At 54.9% G+C, this 21,737-nt stretch overlaps 1 protein-coding gene across 1 annotated transcript in view; it reads right to left on the bottom strand.

The window, feature by feature from the left end:
• The window catches only part of sgcb (sarcoglycan, beta (dystrophin-associated glycoprotein)), a 56,608-nt gene extending 35,082 nt beyond the window's left edge, over window positions 1-21,526 (bottom strand). The window contains exon 1 of the mRNA XM_067987671.1: window positions 21,215-21,526. Within this exon, the coding sequence (XP_067843772.1) occupies window positions 21,215-21,229 (15 nt within the window). The 5' untranslated portion in view covers window positions 21,230-21,526. The remainder of the gene's footprint in view (window positions 1-21,214) is intronic.
• Between the last annotated feature and the right edge of the window lie 211 nt (window positions 21,527-21,737).

The raw sequence follows: 21,737 nt of genomic DNA, 5'->3' as shown, positions 1-21,737 counted from the left end.
TGATTCTCCCTCTCTCTCTCTGATTCTCCCTCTCTCTCTCTGATTCTCCCTGTCTCTGATTCTCCCTCTCTCTCTCTGATTCTCCCTGTGATTCCCCCCCTCTCTCTCTGATTCTCCCTCTCTCTCTCTGATTCTCCCTGTGATTCCCCCTCTCTCTCTCTGATTCTCCCTCTCTCTCTCTGATTCTCCCTCTCTCTCTCTCTGATTCTCCCTCTCTCTCTCTCTGATTCTCCCTCTCTCTCTCTCTGATGCTCCCTCTCTCTCTCTCTGATTCTCCCTCTCTCTCTCTCTGATTCTCCCTCTCTCTCTCTCTGATTCTCCCTCTCTCTCTCTCTGATTCTCCCTCTCTCTCTCTCTGATTCTCCCTGTGATTCCCCCTCTCTCTCTCTGATTCTCCCTCTCTCTCTGATTCCCTCCCTCTCTCTCTGATTCTCCCTCTCTCTCTCTGATTCTCCCTCTCTCTCTCTCTGATTCTCCCTCTCTCTCTCTGATTCTCCCTGTGTTTCCCCCTCTCTCTCTCTGATTCCCTCCCTCTCTCTCTGATTCCCCCCTCTCTCTCTCTGATTCCCCCCTCTCTCTCTCTGATTCCCCCCTCTCTCTCTGATGCCCCCTCCCTCTCTCTCTGATTCCCCCTCCCTCTCTCTCTGATTCCCCCTCCCTCTCTCTCTGATTCCCCCTCCCTCTCTCTCTGATTCCCCCTCCCTCTCTCTCTGATTCCCCCTCCCTCTCTCTCTGATTCCCCCTCCCTCTCTCTCTGATTCCCCCTCCCTCTCTCTCTGATTCCCCCTCCCTCTCTCTCTGATTCCCCCTCCCTCTCTCTCTGATTCCCCCTCCCTCTCTCTCTGATTCCCCCTCCCTCTCTCTCTGATTCCCCCTCTCTCTCTCTCTCTGATTCCCCCCCTCTCTCTCTGATTCCCCCTCCCTCTCTCTCTGATTCCCCCTCCCTCTCTCTCTGATTCCCCCTCCCTCTCTCTCTGATTCCCCCTCCCTCTCTCTCTGATTCCCCCTCTCTCTCTCTCTGATTCCCCCTCTCTCTCTCTCTGATTCCCCCCCTCTCTCTCTGATTCCCCCTCCCTCTCTCTCTGATTCCCCCTCTCTCTGATTCCCTCCCTCTCTCTCTGATTCCCTCCCTCTCTCTCTGATTCCCTCCCTCTCTCTCTGATTCCCCCTCTCTCTCTCTGATCCTCTCTCTCTGATTCCCCCTCTCTCTCTCTGATTCTCTCTCTCTGATCCTCTGATCCTCTCTCTCTGATCCTCTCTCTCTGATCCTCTCTCTCTCTGATCCTCTCTCTCTCTGATCCTCTCTCTCTCTGATCCTCTCTCTCTCTGATCCTCTCTCTCTCTGATCCTCTCTCTCTCTGATCCTCTCTCTCTCTGATCCTCTCTCTCTCTGATCCTCTCTCTCTGATTCCCCCTCTCTGATTCCCCCTCTCTGATTCCCCCTCTCTGATTCCCCCTCTCTGATTCCCCCTCTCTGATTCCCCCTCTCTGATTCCCCCTCTCTGATTCCCCCTCTCTGATTCCCCCTCTCTGATTCCCCCTCTCTGATTCCCCCTCTCTCTCTCTGATTCCCCCTCTCTCTCTCTGATCCTCTCTCTCTGATCCTCTCTCTCTGATCCTCTCTCTCTGATCCTCTCTCTCTGATTCCCCCTCTCTGATTCCCCCTCTCTGATTCCCCCTCTCTGATTCCCCCTCTCTGATTCCCCCTCTCTGATTCCCCCTCTCTGATTCCCCCTCTCTGATTCCCCCTCTCTGATTCCCCCTCTCTGATTCCCCCTCTCTGATTCCCCCTCTCTGATTCCCCCTCTCTGATTCCCCCTCTCTGATTCCCCCTCTCTGATTCCCCCTCTCTGATTCCCCCTCTCTGATTCCCCCTCTCTGATTCTCCCTCTCTCTCTCTGATTCTCCCTCTCTCTCTCTGATTCTCCCTCTCTCTCTCTGATTCTCCCTCTCTCTCTCTGATTCTCCCTCTCTCTCTCTGATTCTCCCTGTGATTCCCCCCCTCTCTCTCTGATTCTCCCTCTCTCTCTCTGATTCTCCCTGTGATTCCCCCTCTCTCTCTCTGATTCTCCCTGTGATTCCCCCTCTCTCTCTCTGATTCTCCCTCTCTCTCTGATTCCCTCCCTCTCTCTGATTCCCTCCCTCTCTCTCTCTGATTCTCCCCTCTCTCTCTCTCTGATTCCCCCCCTCTCTCTCTCTGATTCCCCCCTCTCTCTCTCTGATTCCCCCCCTCTCTCTCTCTGATTCCCCCCCTCTCTCTCTCTGATTCCCCCCCTCTCTCTCTCTGATTCCCCCCCTCTCTCTCTCTGATTCCCCCCCTCTCTCTCTCTGATTCCCCCCCTCTCTCTCTCTGATTCCCCCCCTCTCTCTCTCTGATTCCCCCCCTCTCTCTCTCTGATTCCCCCCCTCTCTCTCTCTGATTCCCCCCCTCTCTCTCTCTGATTCCCCCCCTCTCTCTCTCTGATTCCCCCCCTCTCTCTCTCTGATTCCCCCCTCTCTCTCTCTGATTCCCCCCCTCTCTCTCTCTGATTCCCCCCCTCTCTCTCTCTGATTCCCCCCCTCTCTCTCTCTGATTCCCCCCCTCTCTCTCTCTGATTCCCCCCCTCTCTCTCTCTGATTCCCCCCTCTCTCTCTCTGATTCCCCCCCTCTCTCTCTCTGATTCCCCCCCTCTCTCTCTCTGATTCCCCCCCTCTCTCTCTCTGATTCCCCCCCTCTCTCTCTCTGATTCCCCCCCTCTCTCTCTCTGATTCCCCCCCTCTCTCTCTCTGATTCCCCCCCTCTCTCTCTCTGATTCCCCCCCTCTCTCTCTCTGATTCTCCATCTCTCTCTGATTCCCCCTCTCTGATTCCCCCTCTCTGATTCCCCCTCTCTCTCTCTGATTCTCCCTCTCTGATTCCCCCTCTCTCTCTCTGATCCTCTCTCTCTGATCCTCTCTCTCTGATCCTCTCTCTCTGATCCTCTCTCTCTGATCCTCTCTCTGATTCCCCCTCTCTGATTCCCCCTCTCTGATTCCCCCTCTCTGATTCTCTCTGATTCTCCCTCTCTGATTCTCCCTCTCTGATTCTCCCTCTCTCTCTCTGATTCTCCCTCTCTCTCTCTGATTCTCCCTCTCTCTCTCTGATTCTCCCTCTCTCTCTCTGATTCTCCCTCTCTCTCTCTGATTCTCCCTCTCTCTCTCTGATTCTCCCTGTGATTCCCCCTCTCTCTCTCTGATTCTCCCTGTGATTCCCCCTCTCTCTCTCTGATTCTCCCTGTGATTCCCCCTCTCTCTCTCTGATTCCCTCCCTCTCTCTCTGATTCCCTCCCTCTCTCTCTCTGATTCTCCCCTCTCTCTCTCTGATTCCCCCCTCTCTCTCTCTGATTCCCCCCTCTCTCTCTCTGATTCCCCCCTCTCTCTCTCTGATTCCCCCCTCTCTCTCTCTGATTCCCCCCTCTCTCTCTCTGATTCCCCCCCTCTCTCTCTCTGATTCCCCCCCTCTCTCTCTCTGATTCCCCCCCTCTCTCTCTCTGATTCCCCCCCTCTCTCTCTCTCTGATTCCCCCCCTCTCTCTCTCTGATTCTCCCTCTCTCTCTGATTCTCCCTCTCTCTCTGATTCCTCCCTCTCTCTCTGATTCCCCCCTCTCTCTCTGATTCCCCCCTCTCTCTCTGATCCTCTCTCTCTGATCCTCTCTCTCTGATCCTCTCTCTCTGATCCTCTCTCTCTGATCCTCTCTCTCTGATCCTCTCTCTCTGATCCTCTCTCTCTGATCCTCTCTCTCTGATCCTCTCTCTCTGATTCCCCCTCTCTCTCTCTGATTCTCCCTCACTCTCTCTGATTCTCCCTCACTCTCTCTGATTCTCCCTCTCTCTCTCTGATTCTCCCTCTCTCTCTCTGATTCTCCCTCTCTCTCTCTGATTCTCCCTGTGATTCCCCCCCTCTCTCTCTGATTCTCCCTCTCTCTCTCTGATTCTCCCTGTGATTCCCCCTCTCTCTCTCTGATTCTCCCTCTCTCTCTGATTCCCTCCCTCTCTCTCTGATTCTCCCTCTCTCTCTCTGATTCTCCCTCTCTCTCTCTCTGATTCTCCCTCTCTCTCTCTCTGATTCTCCCTCTCTCTCTCTGATTCTCCCTGTGATTCCCCCTCTCTCTCTCTGATTCCCTCCCTCTCTCTCTGATTCCCCCCCTCTCTCTCTCTGATTCCCCCCCTCTCTCTCTCTGATTCCCCCTCCCTCTCTCTCTGATTCCCCCTCCCTCTCTCTCTGATTCCCCCTCCCTCTCTCTCTGATTCCCCCTCCCTCTCTCTCTGATTCCCCCTCTCTCTCTGATTCCCCCTCTCTCTCTGATTCCCCCTCTCTCTCTGATTCCCCCTCTCTCTCTGATTCCCCCTCTCTCTCTGATTCCCCCTCTCTCTCTGATTCCCCCTCTCTCTCTGATTCCCCCTCTCTCTCTGATTCCCCCTCTCTCTCTCTGATCCTCTCTCTCTCTCTGATCCTCTCTCTCTGATTCCCTCCCTCTCTCTCTGATTCCCTCCCTCTCTCTCTGATTCCCCCTCTCTCTCTCTGATTCTCCCTCTCTCTCTCTGATCCTCTCTCTCTCTCTCTCTGATCCTCTCTCTCTCTGATTCTCTCTCTCTGATCCTCTGATCCTCTCTCTCTGATCCTCTGATCCTCTCTCTCTGATCCTCTCTCTCTGATTCCCCCTCTCTCTCTCTGATCCTCTCTCTCTGATCCTCTCTCTCTGATCCTCTCTCTCTGATTCCCCCTCTCTGATTCCCCCTCTCTGATTCCCCCTCTCTGATTCCCCCTCTCTGATTCCCCCCCTCTGATTCCCCTTCTCTGATTCCCCCTCTCTGATTCCCCCTCTCTGATTCCCCCTCTCTGATTCCCCCTCTCTGATTCCCCCTCTCTGATTCCCCCTCTCTGATTCCCCCTCTCTGATTCCCCCTCTCTGATTCCCCCTCTCTGATTCCCCCTCTCTGATTCCCCCTCTCTCTCTCTGATTCTCCCTCTCTGATTCCCCCTCTCTCTCTCTGATCCTCTCTCTCTGATCCTCTCTCTCTGATCCTCTCTCTCTGATCCTCTCTCTCTGATTCCCCCTCTCTGATTCCCCCTCTCTGATTCCCCCTCTCTGATTCCCCCTCTCTGATTCCCCCTCTCTGATTCCCCCTCTCTGATTCTCCCTCTCTCTCTCTGATTCTCCCTCTCTCTCTCTGATTCTCCCTCTCTCTCTCTCTGATTCTCCCTCTCTCTCTCTGATTCTCCCTCTCTCTCTCTGATTCTCCCTCTCTCTCTCTGATTCTCCCTGTGATTCCCCCCCTCTCTCTCTGATTCTCCCTCTCTCTCTCTGATTCTCCTTGTGATTCCCCCTCTCTCTCTCTGATTCTCCCTGTGATTCCCCCTCTCTCTCTCTGATTCTCCCTCTCTCTCTGATTCCCTCCCTCTCTCTGATTCCCTCCCTCTCTCTCTCTGATTCTCCCCTCTCTCTCTCTCTGATTCCCCCCCTCTCTCTCTCTGATTCCCCCCTCTCTCTCTGATTCCCCCCCTCTCTCTCTGATTCCCCCCCTCTCTCTCTCTGATTCCCCCCCTCTCTCTCTGATTCCCCCCCTCTCTCTCTCTGATTCCCCCCCTCTCTCTCTCTGATTCCCCCCCTCTCTCTCTCTGATTCCCCCCCTCTCTCTCTCTGATTCCCCCCCTCTCTCTCTCTGATTCCCCCCCTCTCTCTCTCTGATTCCCCCCCTCTCTCTCTGATTCTCCCTGTGATTCCCCCTCTCTCTCTCTGATTCCCTCCCTCTCTCTCTGATTCTCTCTCTCTGATTCCCCCTCTCTCTCTCTGATTCTCCCTCACTCTCTCTGATTCTCCCTCTCTCTCTCTGATTCTCCCTCTCTCTCTCTGATTCTCCCTGTGATTCCCCCCCTCTCTCTCTGATTCTCCCTCTCTCTCTCTGATTCTCCCTGTGATTCCCCCTCTCTCTCTCTGATTCTCCCTCTCTCTCTGATTCCCTCCCTCTCTCTCTGATTCTCCCTCTCTCTCTCTGATTCTCCCTCTCTCTCTCTCTGATTCTCCCTCTCTCTCTCTGATTCTCCCTGTGATTCCCCCTCTCTCTCTCTGATTCCCTCCCTCTCTCTCTGATTCCCCCCCTCTCTCTCTCTGATTCCCCCCCTCTCTCTCTCTGATTCCCCCTCCCTCTCTCTCTGATTCCCCCTCCCTCTCTCTCTGATTCCCCCTCCCTCTCTCTCTGATTCCCCCTCCCTCTCTCTCTGATTCCCCCTCCCTCTCTCTCTGATTCCCCCTCCCTCTCTCTCTGATTCCCCCTCTCTCTCTGATTCCCCCTCTCTCTCTGATTCCCCCCTCTCTCTCTCTGATCCTCTCTCTCTCTCTGATCCTCTCTCTCTGATTCCCTCCCTCTCTCTCTGATTCCCTCCCTCTCTCTCTGATTCCCCCTCTCTCTCTCTGATTCTCCCTCTCTCTCTCTGATCCTCTCTCTCTCTCTCTGATCCTCTCTCTCTGATTCCCCCTCTCTCTCTCTGATTCTCTCTCTCTGATCCTCTGATCCTCTCTCTCTGATCCTCTGATCCTCTCTCTCTGATCCTCTCTCTCTGATTCCCCCTCTCTCTCTCTGATCCTCTCTCTCTGATCCTCTCTCTCTGATCCTCTCTCTCTGATTCCCCCTCTCTGATTCCCCCTCTCTGATTCCCCCTCTCTGATTCCCCCTCTCTCTCTCTGATTCTCCCTCTCTGATTCCCCCTCTCTCTCTCTGATCCTCTCTCTCTGATCCTCTCTCTCTGATCCTCTCTCTCTGATCCTCTCTCTCTGATCCTCTCTCTGATTCCCCCTCTCTCTCTCTGATTCTCTCTCTCTGATTCTCCCTCTCTGATTCTCCCTCTCTGATTCCCCCTCTCTCTCTCTGATTCCCCCTCTCTCTCTCTGATTCCCCCTCTCTGATCCTCTCTCTCTGATCCTCTCTCTCTGATTCTCTCTGATTCCCCCTCTCTCTCTCTGATTCTCTCTCTCTGATCCTCTCTCTCTCTGATTCCCCCTCTCTCTCTGATTCCCCCTCTCTCTCTCTGATCCTCTCTCTCTGATTCCCTCCCTCTCTCTCTGATTCCCTCCCTCTCTCTCTGATTCCCTCCCTCTCTCTCTGATTCCCTCCCTCTCTCTCTGATTCCCTCCCTCTCTCTCTGATTCCCTCCCTCTCTCTCTGATTCCCTCCCTCTCTCTCTGATTCCCCCTCTCTCTCTCTGATTCCCCCTCTCTCTCTCTGATCCTCTCTCTCTCTCTGATCCTCTCTCTCTGATTCCCCCTCTCTCTCTCTGATTCTCTCTCTCTGATCCTCTGATCCTCTCTCTCTGATCCTCTCTCTCTGATCCTCTCTCTCTGATTCCCCCTCTCTCTCTCTGATCCTCTCTCTCTGATTCCCCCTCTCTGATTCCCCCTCTCTGATTCCCCCTCTCTGATTCCCCCTCTCTCTCTCTGATTCTCCCTCTCTGATTCCCCCTCTCTCTCTCTGATCCTCTCTCTCTGATCCTCTCTCTCTGATCCTCTCTCTCTGATCCTCTCTCTCTGATCCTCTCTCTCTGATCCTCTCTCTCTGATCCTCTCTCTCTGATCCTCTCTCTCTGATCCTCTCTCTCTGATCCTCTCTCTCTGATCCTCTCTCTGATTCCCCCTCTCTCTCTCTGATTCTCTCTCTCTGATCCTCTCTCTCTGATTCCCCCTCTCTCTCTCTGATTCTCCCTCTCTGATTCCCCCTCTCTCTCTCTGATTCCCCCTCTCTGATCCTCTCTCTCTGATCCTCTCTCTCTGATCCTCTCTCTCTGATCCTCTCTCTCTGATTCCCCCTCTCTGATTCCCCCTCTCTGATTCCCCCTCTCTCTCTCTGATTCCCCCTCTCTGATTCCCCCTCTCTGATTCCCCCTCTCTGATTCCCCCTCTCTGATTCCCCCTCTCTCTCTCTGATTCTCCCTCTCTGATTCCCCCTCTCTCTCTCTGATCCTCTCTCTCTGATCCTCTCTCTCTGATCCTCTCTCTCTGATCCTCTCTCTCTGATCCTCTCTCTCTGATCCTCTCTCTGATTCCCCCTCTCTCTCTCTGATTCTCTCTCTCTGATCCTCTCTCTCTGATTCCCCCTCTCTCTCTCTGATTCTCCCTCTCTGATTCCCCCTCTCTCTCTCTGATTCCCCCTCTCTGATCCTCTCTCTCTGATCCTCTCTCTCTGATTCCCCCTCTCTGATTCCCCCTCTCTGATTCCCCCTCTCTGATTCCCCCTCTCTGATTCCCCCTCTCTGATTCCCCCTCTCTGATTCCCCCTCTCTGATTCCCCCTCTCTGATTCCCCCTCTCTGATTCCCCCTCTCTGATTCCCCCTCTCTGATTCCCCCTCTCTGATTCCCCCTCTCTCTCTCTGATTCTCCCTCTCTGATTCCCCCTCTCTCTCTCTGATCCTCTCTCTCTGATCCTCTCTCTCTGATCCTCTCTCTCTGATCCTCTCTCTCTGATCCTCTCTCTCTGATCCTCTCTCTCTGATCCTCTCTCTCTGATCCTCTCTCTCTGATCCTCTCTCTCTGATCCTCTCTCTCTGATCCTCTCTCTCTGATCCTCTCTCTCTGATCCTCTCTCTCTGATCCTCTCTCTCTGATCCTCTCTCTCTGATCCTCTCTCTCTGATCCTCTCTCTCTGATCCTCTCTCTGATTCCCCCTCTCTCTCTCTGATTCTCTCTCTCTGATCCTCTCTCTCTGATTCCCTCTCTCTCTCTCTCATTCTCCCTCTCTCTCTCTGATTCTCCGTCTCCCTCTCTCTCTGATTCCCTCTCTCTCTGATTCCCTCTCTCTCTGATTCCCTCTCTCTCTCTCTCTCTGATTCCCCCCCTCTCTCTCTCTCTCTGATTCCCCCCCTCTCTCTCTCTCTCTGATTCCCCCCCTCTCTCTCTCTCTCTGATTCCCCCCCTCTCTCTCTGATTCCCCCCCTCTCTCTCTGATTCCCCCCCTCTCTCTCTGATTCCCCCCCTCTCTCTCTGATTCCCCCCCTCTCTCTCTGATTCCCCCCCTCTCTCTCTCTGATTCCCTCCCTCTCTCTCTCTCTGATTCCCTCCCTCTCTCTCTCTCTGATTCTCCCTCTCTCTCTCTCTGATTCCCTCCCTCTCTCTCTGATTCCCTCCCTCTCTCTCTGATTCCCTCCCTCTCTCTCTGATTCCCTCCCTCTCTCTCTGATTCCCTCCCTCTCTCTCTCTGATTCTCCCTCTCTCTCTCTGATTCTCCCTCTCTCTCTCTGATTCTCCCTGTGATTCCCCCCCTCTCTCTCTGATTCTCCCTCTCTCTCTCTGATTCTCCCTGTGATTCCCCCTCTCTCTCTCTGATTCTCCCTGTGATTCCCCCTCTCTCTCTCTGATTCTCCCTGTGATTCCCTCCCTCTCTCTGATTCCCTCCCTCTCTCTCTCTGATTCTCCCTCTCTCTCTCTGATTCCCCCCCTCTCTCTCTCTGATTCCCCCCTCTCTCTCTCTGATTCCCCCCCTCTCTCTCTCTGATTCCCCCCCTCTCTCTCTCTGATTCCCCCCCTCTCTCTCTCTGATTCCCCCCCTCTCTCTCTCTGATTCCCCCCCTCTCTCTCTCTGATTCCCCCCCTCTCTCTCTCTGATTCCCCCCCTCTCTCTCTCTGATTCCCCCCCTCTCTCTCTCTGATTCCCCCCCTCTCTCTCTCTGATTCCCCCCCTCTCTCTCTCTGATTCCCCCCCTCTCTCTCTCTGATTCCCCCCCTCTCTCTCTCTGATTCCCCCCCTCTCTCTCCCTCTCTCTCTCTGATTCCCCCTCTCTCTCTCTCTGATTCCCCCTCTCTCTCTCTGATTCTCCATCTCTCTCTGATTCTCCATCTCCCTCTCTCTCTCTCTCTCTCTGATTCCCCCCCTCTCTCTCTCTCTCTGATTCCCCCCCTCTCTCTCTGATTCCCCCCCTCTCTCTCTCTCTCTGATTCCCCCCCTCTCTCTGATTCCCTCCCTCTCTCTCTCTGATTCTCCCTCTCTCTCTCTCTGATTCCCTCCCTCTCTCTCTCTCTGATTCCCTCCCTCTCTCTCTCTCTGATTCCCTCCCTCTCTCTCTCTCTGATTCCCCCCCTCTCTCTCTCTGATTCCCCCCCTCTCTCTCTCTGATCCCCCCCCTCTCTCTCTCTGATTCCCCCCCTCTCTCTCTCTGATTCCCCCCCTCTCTCTCTCTCTGATTCCCCCCCTCTCTCTCTCTCTGATTCCCCCCCTCTCTCTCTCTGATTCCCTCCCTCTCTCTCTCTGATTCTCCCTCTCTCTCTCTCTGATTCCCTCCCTCTCTCTCTCTCTGATTCCCTCCCTCTCTCTCTCTCTGATTCCCCCCCTCTCTCTCTCTGATTCCCCCCCTCTCTCTCTCTGATTCCCCCCCTCTCTCTCTCTGACTCTCCCTCTCTCTCTGATTCTCCATCTCTCTCTGATTCTCCATCTCTCTCTGATTCTCCATCTTTCCCTGATTCCCCCCCTCTCTCTCTGATCCTCTCTCTCTGATCCTCTCTCTCTGATCCTCTCTCTCTGATCCTCTCTCTCTGATCCTCTCTCTCTGATCCTCTCTCTCTGATCCTCTCTCTTTCTCTCTGATTCTCCCTCTCTCTCTCTGATTCTCCCTGTGATTCCCCCCCTCTCTCTCTGATTCTCCCTCTCTCTCTCTGATTCTCCCTGTGATTCCCCCTCTCTCTCTCTGATTCTCCCTGTGATTCCCCCTCTCTCTCTCTGATTCTCCCTCTCTCTCTGATTCCCTCCCTCTCTCTCTGATTCCCTCCCTCTCTCTCTCTGATTCTCCCTCTCTCTCTCTCTGATTCCCCCCTCTCTCTCTCTCTGATTCCCCCCTCTCTCTCTCTGATTCCCCCCTCTCTCTCTCTGATTCCCCCCCTCTCTCTCTCTGATTCCCCCCCTCTCTCTCTCTGATTCCCCCCCTCTCTCTCTCTGATTCCCCCCCTCTCTCTCTCTCTGATTCCCCCCCTCTCTCTCTCTGATTCCCCCCCTCTCTCTCTCTGATTCCCCCCCTCTCTCTCTCTGATTCCCCCCCTCTCTCTCTCTGATTCCCCCCCTCTCTCTCTCTGATTCCCCCTCTCTCTCTCTGATTCTCCCTCTCTCTCTGATTCTCCATCTCTCTCTGATTCTCCATCTCCCTCTCTCTCTCTCTCTGATTCCCCCCCTCTCTCTCTCTCTGATTCCCCCCCTCTCTCTCTGATTCCCCCCCTCTCTCTCTCTCTCTCTCTGATTCCCCCCCTCTCTCTCTCTCTCTGATTCCCTCCCTCTCTCTCTCTGATTCCCTCCCTCTCTCTCTCTCTGATTCCCCCCCTCTCTCTCTCTGATTCCCCCCCTCTCTCTCTCTGATTCCCCCCCTCTCTCTCTCTGATTCCCCCCCTCTCTCTCTCTGATTCCCCCCCTCTCTCTCTGATTCCCCCCCTCTCTCTGTCTCTGATTCCCTCCCTCTCTCTGTCTCTGATTCCCTCCCTCTCTCTCTCTGATTCCCTCCCTCTCTCTCTCTCTGATTCCCTCCCTCTCTCTCTCTCTGATTCCCTCCCTCTCTCTCTCTCTGATTCCCTCCCTCTCTCTCTCTCTGATTCCCTCCCTCTCTCTCTCTCTGATTCCCTCCCTCTCTCTCTCTGATTCCCCCCCTCTCTCTCTCTGATTCTCCCTCTCTCTCTGATTCTCCCTCTCTCTCTGATTCTCCATCTCTCTCTGATTCTCCATCTCTCTCTGATTCTCCATCTCTCTCTCTGATCCTCTCTCTCTGATTCTCCCTCTCTGATTCTCCCTCTCTGATTCCCCCTCTCTCTCTCTGATCCTCTCTCTCTGATTCCCCCTCTCTGATTCCCCCTCTCTGATTCCCCCTCTCTGATTCCCCCTCTCTGATTCCCCCTCTCTGATTCCCCCTCTCTGATTCCCCCTCTCTGATTCCCCCTCTCTCTCTCTGATTCTCCCTCTCTCTCTCTGATTCTCCCTCTCTCTCTCTGATTCTCCCTCTCTCTCTCTGATTCTCCCTCTCTCTCTCTGATTCTCCCTCTCTCTCTCTGATTCTCCCTCTCTCTCTCTGATTCTCCCTCTCTCTCTCTGATTCTCCCTCTCTCTCTCTGATTCTCCCTCTCTCTCTCTGATTCTCCCTGTGATTCCCCCCCTCTCTCTCTGATTCTCCCTCTCTCTCTCTGATTCTCCCTGTGATTCCCCCTCTCTCTCTCTGATTCTCCCTGTGATTCCCCCTCTCTCTCTCTGATTCTCCCTCTCTCTCTGATTCCCTCCCTCTCTCTCTGATTCCCTCCCTCTCTCTCTCTCTCTCTGATTCCCCCCCTCTCTCTCTGATTCCCCCCCTCTCTCTCTCTGATTCCCCCCCTCTCTCTCTCTGATTCCCCCCCTCTCTCTCTCTGATTCCCCCCCTCTCTCTCTCTGATTCCCCCCCTCTCTCTCTCTGATTCCCCCCCTCTCTCTCTCTGATTCCCCCCCTCTCTCTCTCTGATTCCCCCCCTCTCTCTCTCTGATTCCCCCCCTCTCTCTCTCTGATTCCCCCCCTCTCTCTCTCTGATTCCCCCCCTCTCTCTCTCTGATTCCCCCCCTCTCTCTCTCTGATTCCCCCCCTCTCTCTCTCTGATTCCCCCCCTCTCTCTCTCTGATTCCCCCCCTCTCTCTCTCTGATTCCCCCCCTCTCTCTCTCTGATTCCCCCCCTCTCTCTCTCTGATTCCCCCCCTCTCTCTCTCTGATTCCCCCCCTCTCTCTCTCTGATTCCCCCCCTCTCTCTCTCTGATTCCCCCCCTCTCTCTCTCTGATTCCCCCCCTCTCTCTCTCTGATTCCCCCCCTCTCTCTCTCTGATTCCCCCCTCTCTCTCTCTGATTCCCCCCCTCTCTCTCTCTGATTCCCCCCCTCTCTCTCTCTGATTCCCCCCCTCTCTCTCTCTGATTCCCCCCCTCTCTCTCTCTGATTCCCCCCCTCCCTCTCTCTGATTCCCCCCCTCCCTCTCTCTGATTCCCCCCCTCTCTCTCTCTGATTCCCCCCCTCTCTCTCTCTGATTCCCCCCCTCTCTCTCTCTGATTCCCCCCCTCTCTCTCTCTGATTCCCCCCCTCTCTCTCTCTGATTCCCCCCCTCTCTCTCTCTGATTCCCCCCCTCTCTCTCTCTGATTCCCCCCCTCTCTCTCTCTGATTCTCCATCTCTCTCTGATTCCCCCCCTCTCTCTCTCTGATTCTCCATCTCTCTCTGATTCTCCATCTCTCTCTGATTCCCCCTCTCTGATTCCCCCTCTCTCTCTCTGATTCTCCCTCTCTGATTCCCCCTCTCTCTCTCTGATTCTCCCTCTCTGATTCCCCCCCTCTCTCTCTCTGATTCCCCCCCTCTCTCTCTCTGATTCCCCCCCTCTCTCTCTCTGATTCTCCCTCTCTCTCTCTCTGATTCTCCCTCTCTCTCTGATTCTCCATCTCTCTCTGATTCTCCATCTCTCTCTGATTCCCCCTCTCTGATTCCCCCTCTCTCTCTCTGATTCTCCCTCTCTGATTCCTCCTCTCTCTCTCTGATTCTCCCTCTCTGATTCCCCCCCTCTCTCTCTCTGATTCCCCCCTCTCTCTCTCTGATTCCCCCCCTCTCTCTCTCTGATTCTCCCTCTCTCTCTCTCTGATTCTCCATCTCTCTCTGATTCTCCATCTCTCTCTGATTCTCCATCTCTCTCTGATTCCCCCTCTCTGATTCCCCCTCTCTCTCTCTGATTCTCCCTCTCTGATTCCCCCTCTCTCTCTCTGATCCTCTCTCTCTGATCCTCTCTCTCTGATCCTCTCTCTCTGATCCTCTCTCTCTGATCCTCTCTCTCTGATCCTCTCTCTCTGATCCTCTCTCTCTGATCCTCTCTCTCTGATCCTCTCTCTCTGATCCTCTCTCTCTGATCCTCTCTCTCTGATCCTCTCTCTCTGATCCTCTCTCTCTGATCCTCTCTCTCTGATCCTCTCTCTCTGATTCCCCCTCTCTGATTCCCCCTCTCTGATTCCCCCTCTCTGATTCTCTCTGATTCTCCCTCTCTGATTCTCCCTCTCTCTCTCTGATTCTCCCTCTCTCTCTCTGATTCTCCCTCTCTCTCTCTGATTCTCCCTTTCTCTCTCTGATTCTCCCTCTCTCTCTCTGATTCTCCCTGTGATTCCCCCCCTCTCTCTCTGATTCTCCCTCTCTCTCTCTGATTCTCCCTGTGATTCCCCCTCTCTCTCTCTGATTCTCCCTGTGAATCCCCCTCTCTCTCTCTGATTCCCTCCCTCTCTCTCTGATTCCCTCCCTCTCTCTCTCTGATTCTCCCCTCTCTCTCTCTGATTCCCCCCCCTCTCTCTCTGATTCCCCCCCTCTCTCTCTCTGATTCCCCCCCTCTCTCTCTCTGATTCCCCCCCTCTCTCTCTCTGATTCCCCCCCTCTCTCTCTCTGATTCCCCCCCTCTCTCTCTCTCATTCCCCCCCTCTCTCTCTCTCATTCCCCCCCTCTCTCTCTCTGATTCTCCCTCTCTCTCTGATTCTCCCTCTCTCTCTCTGATTCTCCCTGTGATTCCCCCTCTCTCTCTCTGATTCTCCCTGTGAATCCCCCTCTCTCTCTCTGATTCCCTCCCTCTCTCTCTGATTCCCTCCCTCTCTCTCTCTGATTCTCCCCTCTCTCTCTCTGATTCCCCCCCCTCTCTCTCTGATTCCCCCCCTCTCTCTCTCTGATTCCCCCCCTCTCTCTCTCTGATTCCCCCCCTCTCTCTCTCTGATTCTCCCTCTCTCTCTCTGATTCTCGCTGTGATTCCCCCCCTCTCTCTCTGATTCTCCCTCTCTCTCTCTGATTCTCCCTGTGATTCCCCCTCTCTCTCTCTGATTCCCTCCCTCTCTCTCTGATTCCCCCCTCTCTCTCTCTGATTCCCCCCTCTCTCTCTCTGATTCCCCCCTCTCTCTCTCTGATTCCCCCCTCTCTCTCTCTGATTCCCCCCTCTCTCTCTCTGATTCCCCCCTCTCTCTCTCTGATTCCCCCCTCTCTCTCTCTGATTCCCCCCTCTCTCTCTCTGATTCCCCCCTCTCTCTCTCTGATTCCCCCCTCTCTCTCTCTGATTCCCCCCTCTCTCTCTCTGATTCCCCCCTCTCTGATTCTCCCTCTCTGATTCTCCCTCTCTGATTCTCCCTCTCTGATTCTCCCTCTCTGATTCTCCCTCTCTGATTCTCCCTCTCTGATTCTCCCTCTCTGATTCTCCCTCTCTGATTCTCCCTCTCTGATTCTCCCTCTCTCTCTCTGATTCTCCCTCTCTCTCTCTGATTCTCCCTCTCTCTCTCTGATTCTCCCTCTCTCTCTCTGATTCTGCCTCTCTCTCTCTGATTCTCCCTCTCTCTCTCTGATTCTCCCTCTCTCTCTCTGATTCTCCCTCTCTCTCTCTGATTCTCCCTCTCTCTCTCTGATTCTCCCTGTGATTCCCCCCCTCTCTCTCTGATTCTCCCTCTCTCTCTCTGATTCCCCCCTCTCTCTCTCTGATTCCCCCTCTCTGATTCTCCCTCTCTGATTCTCCCTCTCTGATTCTCCCTCTCTGATTCTCCCTCTCTGATTCTCCCTCTCTGATTCTCCCTCTCTGATTCTCCCTCTCTGATTCTCCCTCTCTGATTCTCCCTCTCTCTCTCTGATTCTCCCTCTCTCTCTCTGATTCTCCCTCTCTCTCTCTGATTCTCCCTCTCTCTCTCTGATTCTCCCTCTCTCTCTCTGATTCTCCCTCTCTCTCTCTGATTCTCCCTCTCTCTCTCTGATTCTCCCTCTCTCTCTCTGATTCTCCCTGTGATTCCCCCCCTCTCTCTCTGATTCTCCCTCTCTCTCTCTGATTCTCCCTGTGATTCCCCCTCTCTCTCTCTGATTCTCCCTGTGATTCCCCCTCTCTCTCTCTGATTCTCCCTGTGATTCCCTCCCTCTCTCTCTGATTCCCTCCCTCTCTCTCTCTGATTCCCCCCTCTCTCTCTCTGATTCCCCCCTCTCTCTCTCTGATTCCCCCCTCTCTCTCTCTGATTCCCCCCTCTCTCTCTCTGATTCCCCCCCTCTCTCTCTCTGATTCCCCCCCTCTCTCTCTCTGATTCCCCCCCTCTCTCTCTCTGATTCCCCCCCTCTCTCTCTCTGATTCCCCCCCTCTCTCTCTCTGATTCCCCCCCCCTCTCTCTCTGATTCCCCCCCTCTCTCTCTCTGATTCCCCCCCTCTCTCTCTCTGATTCCCCCTCTCTCTCTCTGATTCTCCCTCTCTCTCTGATTCTCCCTCTCTCTCTGATTCCCCCCCTCTCTCTCTGATCCTCTCTCTCTGATCCTCTCTCTCTGATCCTCTCTCTCTGATCCTCTCTCTCTGATTCTCCCTCTCTCTCTCTGATTCTCCCTCTCTCTCTCTCTGATTCTCCCTGTGATTCCCCCCCTCTCTCTCTGATTCTCCCTCTCTCTCTCTGATTCTCCCTGTGATTCCCCCTCTCTCTCTCTGATTCTCCCTCTCTCTCTGATTCCCTCCCTCTCTCTCTGATTCTCCCTCTCTCTCTCTGATTCTCCCTCTCTCTCTCTCTGATTCTCCCTCTCTCTCTCTCTCTCTGATTCTCCCTGTGATTCCCCCTCTCTCTCTCTGATTCCCCCCCTCTCTCTCTCTGATTCCCCCCCTCTCTCTCTCTGATTCCCCCTCCCTCTCTCTCTGATTCCCCCTCTCTCTCTCTGATTCCCCCTCTCTCTGATTCCCCCTCTCTCTCTGATTCCCCCTCTCTCTCTGATTCCCCCTCTCTCTCTCTGATTCTCCCTCTCTCTCTCTCTGATTCTCCCTCTCTCTCTCTGATTCTCCCTGTGATTCCCCCTCTCTCTCTCTGATTCCCCCCCTCTCTCTCTCTGATTCCCCCCCTCTCTCTCTCTGATTCCCCCTCCCTCTCTCTCTGATTCCCCCTCTCTCTGATTCCCCCTCTCTCTCTGATTCCCCCTCTCTCTCTGATTCCCCCTCTCTCTCTGATTCCCCCTCTCTCTCTCTGATCCTCTCTCTCTCTGATCCTCTCTCTCTCTGATCCTCTCTCTCTCTGATCCTCTCTCTCTGATTCCCTCCCTCTCTCTCTGATTCCCTCCCTCTCTCTCTGATTCCCTCCCTCTCTCTCTGATTCCCCCCCTCTCTCTCTGATTCCCCCTCCCTCTCTCTGATTCCCCCTCCCTCTCTGATTCCCCCTCCCTCTCTCTCTGATTCCCCCTCTCTCTGATTCCCCCTCTCTCCCTGATTCCCCCTCTCTCTCTGATTCCCCCTCTCTCTCTCTGATTCCCCCTCTCTCTCTCTGATTCCCCCTCTCTCTCTCTGATCCTCTCTCTCTGATTCCCTCCCTCTCTCTCTGATTCCCTCCCTCTCTCTCTGATTCTCTCTCTCTCTCTCTGATTCTCTCTCTCTGATCCTCTCTCTCTGATCCTCTCTCTCTGATCCTCTCTCTCTGATCCTCTCTCTCTGATCCTCTCTCTCTGATTCCCCCTCTCTGATTCCCCCTCTCTGATTCCCCCTCTCTCTCTCTGATTCTCCCTCTCTGATTCCCCCTCTCTGATTCCCCCTCTCTGATTCCCCCTCTCTGATTCCCCCTCTCTGATTCCCCCTCTCTGATTCCCCCTCTCTGATTCCCCCTCTCTGATTCCCCCTCTCTGATTCCCCCTCTCTGATTCCCCCTCTCTCTGATCCTCTCTCTCTGATCCTCTCTCTCTGATCCTCTCTCTCTGATCCTCTCTCTCTGATTCCCCCTCTCTCTCTCTGATTCTCTCTCTCTGATCCTCTCTCTCTGATTCCCCCTCTCTCTCTCTGATTCTCCCTCTCTGATTCCCCCTCTCTCTCTCTGATTCCCCCTCTCTCTCTCTGATTCCCCCTCTCTCTCTCTGATTCCCCCTCTCTCTCTCTGATTCCCCCTCTCTCTCTCTGATTCCCCCTCTCTCTCTCTGATCCTCTCTCTCTCTCTGATCCTCTCTCTCTGATTCTCTCTGATTCCCCCTCTCTCTCTCTCTCTCTGATTCTCTCTCTCTGATCCTCTCTCTCTCTGATTCCCCCTCTCTCTCTCTGATCCTCTCTCTCTGATTCCCTCCCTCTCTCTCTGATTCCCTCCCTCTCTCTCTGATTCCCTCCATCTCTCTCTGATTCCCCCTCTCTCTCTGATTCTCCCTCTCTCTCTGATCCTCTCTCTCTGATTCTCCCTCTCTCTCTGATCCTCTCTCTCTCTGATTCCCCCTCTCTCTCTCTGATCCTCTCTCTCTGATCCTCTCTCTCTGATTCCCCCTCTCTCTCTCTGATCCTCTCTCTCTGATCCTCTCTCTCTGATCCTCTCTCTCTGATTCCCCCTCTCTCTCTCTGATTCCCTCCCTCTCTCTCTGATTCCCTCCCTCTCTCTCTGATTCTCTCTCTCTGATTCTCTCTCTCTGATTCTCTCTCTCTGATTCTCTCTCTCTGATCCTCTCTCTCTGATCCTCTCTCTCTGATTCCCCCTCTCTGATTCCCCCTCTCTCTCTCTGATTCCCCCTCTCTGATTCCCCCTCTCTGATTCCCCCTCTCTGATTCCCCCTCTCTGATTCCCCCTCTCTGATTCCCCCTCTCTGATTCCCCCTCTCTCTCTCTGATCCTCTCTCTCTGATCCTCTCTCTCTGATCCTCTCTCTGATTCCCCCTCTCTCTCTCTGATTCTCTCTCTCTGATCCTCTCTCTCTGATTCCCCCTCTCTCTCTCTGATTCTCCCTCTCTGATTCCCCCTCTCTCTCTCTGATTCCCCCTCTCTCTCTCTGATTCCCCCTCTCTCTCTCTGATTCCCCCTCTCTCTCTCTGATCCTCTCTCTCTCTGATCCTCTCTCTCTGATTCTCTCTGATTCCCCCTCTCTCTCTGATTCTCTCTCTCTGATCCTCTCTCTCTCTGATTCCCCCTCTCTCTCTGATTCCCCCTCTCTCTCTCTGATCCTCTCTCTCTCTCTGATCCTCTCTCTCTCTCTGATCCTCTCTCTCTGATTCCCTCCCTCTCTCTCTGATTCCCTCCCTCTCTCTCTGATTCCCTCCATCTCTCTCTGATTCTCCCTCTCTCTCTGATCCTCTCTCTCTGATTCCCCCTCTCTCTCTCTGATCCTCTCTCTCTGATCCTCTCTCTCTGATTCCCCCTCTCTCTCTCTGATCCTCTCTCTCTGATCCTCTCTCTCTGATTCCCCCTCTCTCTCTCTGATTCCCCCTCTCTCTCTCTGATTCCCCCTCTCTCTCTCTGATTCCCCCTCTCTCTCTCTGATTCCCCCTCTCTCTCTCTGATCCTCTCTCTCTCTGATCCTCTCTCTCTGATTCTCTCTGATTCCCCCTCTCTCTCTGATTCTCTCTCTCTGATCCTCTCTCTCTCTGATTCCCCCTCTCTCTCTGATTCCCCCTCTCTCTCTCTGATCCTCTCTCTCTCTCTGATCCTCTCTCTCTGATTCCCTCCCTCTCTCTCTGATTCCCTCCATCTCTCTCTGATTCCCCCTCTCTCTCTCTGATTCTCCCTCTCTCTCTGATCCTCTCTCTCTGATTCCCCCTCTCTCTCTCTGATCCTCTCTCTCTGATCCTCTCTCTCTGATTCCCCCTCTCTCTCTCTGATCCTCTCTCTCTGATCCTCTCTCTCTGATTCCCCCTCTCTGATTCTCCCTCTCTCTCTCTGATCCTCTCTCTCTGATCCTCTCTCTCTGATCCTCTCTCTCTGATCCTCTCTCTCTGATCCTCTCTCTCTGATCCTCTCTCTGATTCCCCCTCTCTCTCTCTGATTCTCTCTCTCTGATCCTCTCTCTCTGATTCCCCCTCTCTCTCTCTGATTCTCCCTCTCTGATTCCCCCTCTCTCTCTCTGATTCCCCCTCTCTGATCCTCTCTCTCTGATTCTCTCTCTCTGATCCTCTCTCTCTGATCCTCTCTCTCTGATCCTCTCTCTCTGATTCCCCCTCTCTCTCTCTGATCCTCTCTCTCTGATTCCCCCTCTCTCTCTCTGATTCCCCCTCTCTCTCTCTGATTCCCCCTCTCTGATCCTCTCTCTCTGATTCTCTCTCTCTGATCCTCTCTCTCTGATCCTCTCTCTCTGATCCTCTCTCTCTGATTCCCCCTCTCTCTCTCTGATCCTCTCTCTCTGATTCCCCCTCTCTCTCTCTGATTCCCCCTCTCTCTCTCTGATTCCCCCTCTCTGATCCTCTCTCTCTGATCCTCTCTCTCTGATCCTCTCTCTCTGATTCCCCCTCTCTCTCTCTGATCCTCTCTCTCTGATCCTCTCTCTCTGATCCTCTCTCTCTGATCCTCTCTCTCTGATCCTCTCTCTCTGATTCCCCCTCTCTCTCTCTGATCCTCTCTCTCTGATTCCCTCCCTCTCTCTCTCTGATTCCCTCCCTCTCTCTCTCTCTGATTCCCCCTCTCTCTCTGATTCCCCCTCTCTCTCTCTGATTCCCCCTCTCTCTCTCATCCTCTCTCTCTGATTCCCCCTCTCTCTCTCTGATTCCCCCCTCTCTTTCTCTCTTATTCTCCCTCTCTCTCTGATTGTTTCTCTCTCTCATTCCCTTTGATTCTCCCCCTCTCTGATTCTCCCTCCCCCTGATTCTCTCTCCCTCCCCAATTCCCTCCTCTCTCCCCCTGATTCCCCCTCCTCTCTCCCCCTGATTCCCCCCCTCTCTCCCCCTGATTCCCCCTCCTCTCTCTCTCTCCCTGATTCCCCCTCCTCTCTCCCCCTGATTCCCCCCCTCTCTCCCCCTGATTCCCCCTCCTCTCTCTCTCTCCCTGATTCCCCCCCTCTCTCCCCCTGATTCCCCCTCCTCTCTCTCCCTCTCTCCCTGATTCCCCCCCTCTCTCTCTGATTCCCCCTCTCTCCCTCCCCCTGATTCCCCCTCCCCTCTCTCTGATCTCCCCTCTCTCTGATTCCCCCTCTCTCCCTCCCCCTGATTCCCTCTCTCCCTCCCCCTGATTCCCCCTCCCCCTGATTCCCCCTCTCCCTCCCCCTGATTCCCCCTCCCCCTGATTCCCCCTCCCCCTGATTCCCCCTCTCTCCCTCCCCCTGATTCCCTCTCTCCCTCCCCCTGATTCCCCCTCCCCCTGATTCCCCCTCTCCCTCCCCCTGATTCCCCCTCCCCCTGATTCCCCCTCCCCCTGATTCCCCCTCTCTCCCTCCCCCTGATTCCCTCTCTCCCTCCCCCTGATTCCCCCTCCCCTCTCTCTGATTCCCTCTCTCTCTCTTCCTCCCCCATTCCTCTGTGTTTTTCTCTCTCCGGCTTTCACTCTCTCACCTGCTCCGTCGCCATCTTCCTCTCTCTGCGGCCCCTCCCTCGGACTGATCCACCGGAAGCCGGAGCGGGGCCGCCGGACCAGGCGCCGAGTCGGGCGCAGTCAGTGTGCCGATCGCGGCCGCCCTTCCCCGCGGGCTAATCACCCGGCGCCGGTTCCTCGTACTTGGGGTGTAGTGACTCCCCCGGGGAGCGAGCGACTGGGCGGGGAGTGAAGTAAATCCCGACCCCGGGGCTTGGGGCGGCCCAGCTCGGCCCGCCCCACCCGGCCGGGCCCCCCGCCCCACTACACCCGGCCGGGCCCCCCGCCCCACTACACCCGGCCGGGCCCCGCCCCACTACACCCGGCCGGGCCCGGCCCCGCCCCACTGCACCCGGCCGGGCCCCGCCCCACTACACCCGGCCGGGCCCGGCCCGCCCTCTACACCCGGCCGGGCCCGGCCCGCCCTCTACACCCGGCCGGGCCCGGCCCGCCCTCTACACCCGGCCGGGCCCGGCCCGCCCTCTACACCCGGCCGGGCCCGGC

This window comes from Heptranchias perlo, chromosome 1 (assembly GCF_035084215.1).
Source record: "Heptranchias perlo isolate sHepPer1 chromosome 1, sHepPer1.hap1, whole genome shotgun sequence".
In the NCBI taxonomy this organism is placed as follows: domain Eukaryota; kingdom Metazoa; phylum Chordata; class Chondrichthyes; order Hexanchiformes; family Hexanchidae; genus Heptranchias; species Heptranchias perlo.
Note: the sequence above shows the minus strand (reverse complement) of the source record. Positions and strands in the feature narration are given on the sequence as shown.